Below are 8,870 nucleotides of genomic sequence, written 5' to 3'. Positions count from 1 at the left end.
GCTAACAATAAGCAAAAAGGGACAAACTACCGATTTTTTTTAGATGAATATAGTTTAGTTTTGTCTGCGATGGCTACTTAAGGCAGAAATGAGGCATTAAGGCATTTTGTCCAAAAGTCAGTTTTTTCTGTTCAATGATTACAGTGAATATATACATCTCATTTTTTTAACTTTCCAACACAAAATTTTTATGCAAACCTCCTAAAAAAAATACTTTAAGAATGTGCAATTATTCATAACTATCAGATGAATACAAATAAATGATATGTTGCTTCAATACAAAGTAAATAATTGAATGTGAAATGTGAACACGTCTGACATTTGATGTAAAAAAAGACTCTGCTGACAATAATTAAAAAAGGAATTTAATAAGCAATTCATTACACAGAAAAATACGAAAAACATAACACTTAATTTTATTTGGCACAACACAAAAGTGCTTTGATAACACTGCCCACATTATTTGACATGAACACCTTGAATTCATCACTAGTTCCCATATATTATAAATTGGTAAATATAAAATCTTTCCTCAAATTAAAACATTTGTCCTTTTTAACTGCTCAGTAAGGCACACGGCTTGCATATCATGGAAACAAATACACATTCATTCATGTGCAAATACTTGATTGTTTTCCCGTATTGTGTGGTTTTAATGAAAAATATTTTCAGAAAAATTAGATGCAGGTCCCCAAATGCGATAGGAGTTCCGTTAACGTTAACTCTATTCAGGCTTTGATTCTGAACTTTCATAATGATGTCTATGTATTATTTTGCTGCAAAACAAAATGTTTTGCTTTGGTTTAACACTTCTAATAACAGTTATAACACATTATCAAAAAATATTTTGCTTTGGTGGCTTTCTTTGCAGTGTCATAAAATATGACAAATATTTGTCATATACAGTAACCTATGGACCAAAAAACACTATTACATAAATACATTGGCTTTCTATCAAAGCACAGAAAAACACAGGTTCATTATCCTTCTGGTAATCAATAACTTATCCTAGAAATTGCATCTTTATTTTGTTTTTATTGCATACAATCCCCCAGCTCATAATTTCACATTGTTTGGTCATACAGGTCATTGTCAAACTTCCAATTTTCATATAAAAAAAAGAAAGAAAATAGAGAATCTTTGGTGTCAAAGCAAAACAAATAAAATAGATGTCTATATATAAAAATGCAATGAAATACAATAGGTAACGTACAACAAATAACAGGTCAACGGTTACAGCAAAAAGGCCAACAAGGCGAAGGAATCCAGCTTGGTCTTAAGAAGGAACTGCGTTTAAAGAAGGGCATTTATAATTTTATATATATGTATCACAAAAGATCATAAATTACACAAGACCTTTGAGAATGTGCCAGTCTTTGAACAGCATCCTGGCACCGCGATGCAACGCAAACAGATCCACTGAGGTATTTCATCCCATCAACTATGTGTCAAGCATTCTGCAGGACAATTGGAGAGACATAAAAGTGCATAGGAATTAATCTCAAGCCCACTCCTTGTCCATAGGAAACAAAGGACTCATTACATTCCAAAATGCCTGTTTCCTTAAAGAGTAAGTGCCCTTGTTCAGTTCCAACGTTGACGTTTTTCCTCCTTCTATATATTTTGTATGTATGGTGGTTCACTCACATAGCACCACCGCGCACATGTTTAAAAACAAAACAAAGAATCGATCACCCCTTCCTTATTGATCAACTGCCAGAATATTTAATGTCTATGCCACGATTGATTCACCCACTCCCATGACTATTTGTCTGTGAAGGAAGTAAGTTAGCAAGGGCAGATGTAAGGCAAGACGATGAGAAACTTTTTGGATCGGAACAAGCCCAAGGTGGCCGCAAGATGATTATCTTTCATTTTGCCATAAAGAAAAAACTTTCTGAAATATACGTTGGATACACATGAACAAAAAAAAAAGAAATCCATTGATTTTGTTAAAAACAAAACAGTCACAGCAGCAATGTTACACCATTTATCATTCTGGTCACCTGGTCACCTATCCAGAGGTTTCTTATTGTTCTATCCATCGGTGATCAAATTAAGATGTCCTCCCTTTGTAAACGTTGAAAGAAAAGAGCAGCTGAACATGCTGTTAAACTTTCTAAGCTTCTAAATCTTCTCCCGAGGGATACCGTAGATAATCCCCTTAAAATAAACTAGAAAAGAATAGGAGGATGTACAGTAAATCTTTGTTCTGGCAGTTGACTCTGGGTGCAATGGATCCATTATTGTGAAGCAGATCATGGTTTGTCTATCAGATTGTCAGTTGCCAAAGGCAATTTGAGTGGTATGATAATAGTAGAAGAAAATAATACGTTAAAAGTTTGTTAAGATTGTGTCCTCAGAACTCTCAATGCACTGATATGAAGGATGAGCAAAACTAAATTATTTCAAATACATTAAAGTTTCTGTCAAATAAAAAGAAAATTTAGGAAAAGAGAAATCTTGTTCACAACCAAAACTTGCCTTTGGCATAGAGAATCAATGTTGCTCATATGGGTTGTACATGTTATATCATACCAAGATAAACTTGGTATATTTTGTAGTACTTCATACAATTAAGTAGAAAAAAAATGCATATGGGTGGGTGTATTTTTTTCACTCAAGTTTACTTGAATTTGAGTGGACACAACCTTTCAAGTAACTTAGACATAAGACGAACATTGTGAATGATTATATTGGCTGGTGTAGTGACCAGGCAGAAAAATAGCCCTGTACACTGATTGGTAAAAAATCAATTCTTAAGTACACGTATTAGGATGATTTGTATGCACCCACCGGTGCTATATTTGTCTGTCGCTGAATGTTAAAGCCAAGGCTTTTGTGAGGCTATCTTCATGTGGAGTTGATTTTGGGGGGCCTGGTTTGTTTTGAAAGTAAGCAAGTATTCTCAAGATAGTTCAAAGGACAATACAGCCGCTGGCGATGTGTCATACGTCCAGAACCATGTCATAATGTGGCTCTTTCTTTCTCTTCCCACACTTGTTTATCAGAACCGAGTACAAAGTCAAAAGCATGACCCAGTAACTGGCATACACGATGGCCCCTATGATTAGAACAATGATCTCAGATTCCGGAAAGGGTTTCCTAGTCTCCTGGATCACCGTGTAGAGGATTCCGACAAAGAGTATGGTGAACCAGATGGAGATCGGAACCAGGCCGATAAAGTTTGTGACGATCGTCTTCCGTCCCGACGTACCCCACCCGGCTTTGTTGATCGTGGCGATGGCGAACATCTTGGCCGGCAACAGACTCGACATGTACAACACAGAGTAGAAGGACATGAATACCATGACGATGTTGCCCCGCAGGCAGCTTGCAAACGAGGACTTAATCAGTGCGACGGCCTGCACGATGAGCAGGAACAACAGGATATTCCACAGCCTCCCCTGGTAGAACAGCTGTATCGCCGTGGCAATGAGGAAAAAGGGAAAGAAGCCCGTGATCACCGCCTCATAGGTCATCCACAGGTGGTGCTTGTGGAACCACATTGAGTTGTACAGCCACTCCCGGAAATAGGACTTACTCCAGCGCGTTTGTTGGTTGAGCCAGCGCAGGTAGGTGATGGGCGTCTCGGTCAGGCATTTAGACCGCGCCGTGTATTTGGTGGAGTAGCCCAGGCTCAGAACCCTGTTGGTGAGGTGGCGGTCATCCCCAAAGCTGCAGTGGGATCCCATGAAGGTCTGGTTGTACCAGGCCTCCATGAACTCGTGCAGCAAGGAGTTGCGGTACATCCCCAGAGGTCCGCTGATGCACTGGACACAGCCGAAGTAGGATTGGCACGCGCGCTCGATGTTGAACGCCATCCAGTAGCGCACACTGCTGAGGAAGGAGATCCAGGACTCATACTTATTCAGGATCTAGGGATGGAAAACAAGATGAGTCTTCCATGACCCTACATTTGACTTCTGTGTTAAGAAGGGAACATGACTTGGTAAGACTTCATAGATTTCCTGATCCAGACGTAGTCGATAGTATAATAAGAAGAAATACAACCACTGCATGAGGGTTTGTATTTTGTATCTAAGAACGGATTCTTTGAAAATGACAGAATGATTTGGGAGTTCTATTGATTTTCTTTACCTGTACATCGCCTCCTACGCCCCCAACCATGGGGTCTTCTTCCAGAACCTTCACCATCTCCACCGACGATGCCGGATCCAACATGGTGTCCGAGTCGCACACCTGGAATGAAGCACAGCAAACACACATCGTTACATCTCAGAAACCTGCTCACTAAACGTTTTCACCAGGTAGAGTTAACACACGAGTTGTGTTGGGGAGAATTAATATCATCTGAATATGGTTTTCTATGTAGCATATGAGGATGACAGTACGCAAGTTTGGTTGAGAAGCCGCGGCCTGCGGTGCCTGAAAGGGGCCTTTCATGAGGCCGGTGTTGTCATGAAGGTGAGGTCATTGAGGCCTTGGGGACGTCTGATGATTCATAAAATCTCACCTCACACACTCCACCCCCGCCCCCCCTCTTCTGAACGGCTCCTTGTGGCAGCAGAGTGTGAATCACGAGGAGAGAATGAATCTGACTTTCTGCGTTTCAAAGATTTTTTATTGTGTATGTGTCAATGTTCACTGTAGGTATGAAGATATTTGTTTCTCCATGCATGGAAATTGGTCTCTGTTATCTAAACCTCAAACTAGACTTCAATTAGAGGTTTAGAGGTATTTGCGATAAACAAACACCAACAACACTTTATCATCATTACCTTTCGATTCATCTGTTTTCTTTTATTGCTTTCCGTTTCTTTACTAAAACTAAGTGCCTCTATGAGCAGTCCATAAAAGGAAGAAAAAATTTGCCTAACTTTAAGAGCTTGTTCATTCCTAATCTAAGACTAAAACAGCAGATACCCAGCATCTGCAAAATAAACACGTCTCATGACAGCAAAAGCCAACTTTAGCTAAAACAGCTAGTTTTGAATTTTTGGAATGGACATGAATAAGTGTGTTTTTTTTAATTGCCTGGGAATATTTTTGTGGTGTTGAATCTGGCATGGTTAAGTATGGTTAGATCTTCTGATGTGATATTGAAGGCATAAAGTACTTTGCTTCGTGCACTATTGTTCATCCCACTGTAGCTAGTGTACAGTTAGGAGGTCTACAAAGCTGTCCCCAAAAAGAGAACTTCTGGAAAACGTACTATCCCAAAAAGCCTGGCTCAGCAACAATTGGACGTTAATCCCGAAATATTTCCATTCAGACATAATCAATTCTACACTGCGTTGTTTCAACCCAATTCCCATGGCAGCATCGCGCTGTGTATCAGAAGGCCAGGGAGAATCAGGGCATCTCATAATAACACAACCCCGTTGGGTGACTAGCCTCCAGGAAAACTATCCCAGGTGATCCACCGGCTGACCTGGATCTGACATAATTGAGTTTGTAAAGACCCAAAGCTAAGTCTTCTTCTTCTTCTCTTGAAGAATAATCTCTCACCCATCGGTCCTCTGTGAAACGGATCAAATGGGTAGCGTAATGACCAAAAGGATGCTGTTATGAGTTAGACCTGATGGGAAAAATAGCTCTGCCCTTATTACTTCTTCGACCCTCTTCCTCCCGGTGCCCTTGCGTAAAGCACTTAACAACCCAGCCCCCCCCCCCCCCCCCCCCCCCCCCCCCCCCGACACACACACACACACACACACACTCACACACACACACACACACACACACACACACACACAGATTTAGCAGCGAATCACCTTGGTGGCCAAAAGGTGAACACTGTTTACGTTCCCAGGTGTGAGCCTTTGTAATGCGATAAGGTTGAAGCATGCAGACTTTCTGGGAGAATAACACGGAAAGACACATCACTGAGCTGAAATTGCAGCTCTCATCATGCAGTCGTTTCTTCATTGGATTATGGCTGAGCTTGAAACTAATCTTTGACATCTACACTGTAATTAACCACAGGGTGTATTGCAAACAAGTTTGACTTTGACAGAAAAATGACCAGAAAGAAATCCTAGCAATCATCATATTTTGGGGCAAAAATCGGCTAAATATTTTTTGGAAGATGAATGTGATGTCATGATATTTGCCGAAAGGTAAACCTTCCATTTTTTTAAACTTCAATTATCTTAAACATGTTGATTTTAAGCAAGCCAAGGCATTTTTTATGTGCTTTGCTGTTTTGTGATGTAATGCTACCCATGTTTATAAACTATAATCCTACATGTCACAAGTGCAACATTTATTTTGTGAAATACATTTGACTTCAAATTCCACCAGAAGGAGCACTCATAACACGGCACATGTCTGGTTACCGATCCAACATTGTGTAGCTCTTTGTATAAATTACGTTATTCTCAATATTCTGGAGGAGATCTGCAGTTAGATGTTAGTTTAGGGCTACTCGTGCTGATTTTCACTCTGTGCTTCATGACACAGTGCCTACAGCCACGACAGCACAAAAGACTCTTTGTTGCTTTTGTATTTATCTTGGCACGGCCCCTCCTCCCTCCCTCTTCCAGGCATCCCATCATCCTGCTCTCTTTTCCCTTTAGCTCTATGCTTTACTCTCAATCCATCTGTCTATCCATCCAGCCTTCCATCAATCTAATTCATAATTCATTCCAGTTCTCTTGACATAGTTGTGCTATGTACATTCAACCACAACATGTTCAACCATCCATTCATCATCTCAAGACAATCCCATCTGCCTTCTACCCGTTTGCCTATGACTCAATCTACAGGTCCCCCCCAAGATCGATCCATCCCTTTATGGATGGCATGGTCCATCCATCCATCCATCCACACATCCATCCATTTATTCATCCATCCATCCATCCATCCATCCATCCATCCATCCATCCATCCGTCCATCAAACAAACCCTCCATCCATCCATTCATCCATCCATCCACCCATTCATTCATTCATTCATCCATCCAACCATCCATCCATCCATCCATCCATCCATCCATCCATCCATCCATCCATCCATCAAACAAACCATCCATCCATCAATCCATCCATCAAACAAACCATTCATCCATCCACCACCGTCTCCCTTCTCCCCCCCATCACTCACCTGTACGTAGTCCACGCTCCTCCCCAGCGCTTTGAAGGCAGTGTACATGACCTCCCGCTTGCCGCCCCACTTCTGCATGATGCACACGCACTTGTTCCTCAGCACCAGCTGCGACACGTACTGCAGGCTCTCGGCGTAGCCCTCGTCCGTCTCGCCGGGCCCCCGGAAGTGGAAGTTGCTCCGCCACACGTAGGTGGACACCTTGTCCCAGCCCATGACCTCCTTGAATATCTCCATCATGTACAGGTCGTCGTCGTTGTTGCCGTCGATCACCATGATCACCTTGATGCCCGGGTAGGTCAGCCTCTTCACTGACACCAGGCACTTGCGCAGGTATTGAGGGTCCTCCTGATAGGCAGCGATGCACAGCGCCAGGGACTTGTTGAGCTTGATGGGGGTCTCCAGGGAGCGCCGCATGTTGCGGTGCTCCAGCAGGGCGAACAGGCTCTGGATGACGAGGTGGACCACCAGGATGGCGCCGTACAGGCCGAAGGACACGTGGTTGCGCTCGGTGGTGAAGAACTGGTAGCCCATGATGTAGGCGGTGGAGATGCCCACCAGGAGGGAGATGCCAAACATGGTCGTCCCAAAGATGCGCAGGTAGGTCAGTGCTTGATCACATTTCATCTGGAGGGGGGGGGAAGCGTGGAGAATGGAGATTATGGTAAAAGTAGTTTGTAAAAACGATGAATGAATGTCAAAAGGCGCACATTAAAATTCCATTGATGGAGATCCATATCTATTGCGATAAGTCCTTTTAGTTTAAAGACCTTTTTGGGTAAAATAGCAACGATTCCAGAGATATGTATTTGTTTTTAATGAAAACCAGGGGGACATAGAAACATCAATCGGATAGTGTATCATTAATACAGATAAACGTTGTCTATGGCCTGACATTCTCACTCTCTGGTTTCTTAGGGAGGATTATATGGATGTAATTGAACGGCTTTGTGTACAGTTTGTTCTTAAAGCTGTTTGTTCATAAAAAGGAATTTATACTACAGTATGCGGCCAACAAAAATCTCGCTCCCTCTTTATTGCTCTCTCCACCTCCAGCTTCATACAGCGTCCCGTAAATGTCAGACCCCGTTTACTCGCCGTCTGCTCTCAACACATGTGGGGGGGGGGGGGGAGGCTTTGCCAAAGTTTGTTGACCTAATGAACAGCAAAACTGGCAACGAATCCGGCCAAGTCCTCGATCCAGGTACTTGGCCGGAACTTTTTACTTTTTACACACTCTTTTCCACCTTATTGTACACTTTTTTTGTTTTCTCCGGTAAACACAGAGCGTGGTGGCCTTTGAAGGGGCCGAGGATGAACAATATACATTTTTCTTTTTGTGCAGCACACTTCGAAGACCACCCTCCCCTGTGTCTCCCGGTGGTGTGTCAGCTTCTAGGAGCTGTGTGTGTGTGTGTGTGTATGTGTGTGCGTAATGGTCCTGCGTCGATAAAAGCTTGTAATGTTCTGCGTGGGCCCTCCCTTTGCTGCTATCGCCATCTGTTTGGCAGGCCGTCGGAGAGACACTCTCAACATGGCCCGGCTCGGCTGCACTCGCTGCGCAGCGCGGACCACCCTGTGATGTCATCTGTTTATATCTCCGTGGGAAGAAGAATAGGAGAACGTTTGGGATTCGGGAAATTCATGTTTTTTGTTTTTTTTTGTGGAAAAAAACCTCCACTGACTGACGGTTTTCCCAATAATTTAGTGTTATAGCCGCCTGCCTTAATGACCTGCTCCGGAGGGCACGGAATTCACACGTTCCCGTAAAGCAACAGCCCAGCTGAGCCGACAGATCGCAT

General features: G+C 42.6%; 1 protein-coding gene across 1 annotated transcript; it reads right to left on the bottom strand.

Annotated features, from left to right (window-relative positions):
* Positions 1-2,948: 2,948 nt before the first annotated feature.
* On the bottom strand, positions 2,949-7,695 carry has2 (hyaluronan synthase 2; the record flags this gene model as incomplete). Its single annotated transcript, XM_079738709.1, has 3 exons — positions 2,949-3,878; positions 4,102-4,203; positions 7,069-7,695. The coding sequence occupies 3 exons, from the start codon at positions 7,693-7,695 to the stop codon at positions 2,949-2,951; spliced, it is 1,659 nt and encodes a 552-aa protein (XP_079594835.1).
* Positions 7,696-8,870: the final 1,175 nt, after the last annotated feature.

The sequence above is a fragment of the Pollachius pollachius genome (assembly GCF_949987615.1).
Source record: "Pollachius pollachius genome assembly, chromosome: 1".
Lineage (NCBI taxonomy): Eukaryota > Metazoa > Chordata > Actinopteri > Gadiformes > Gadidae > Pollachius > Pollachius pollachius.
The sequence above is the reverse complement of the archived record's forward strand: the minus strand, read 5'-3'. Positions and strand labels throughout refer to the sequence as shown.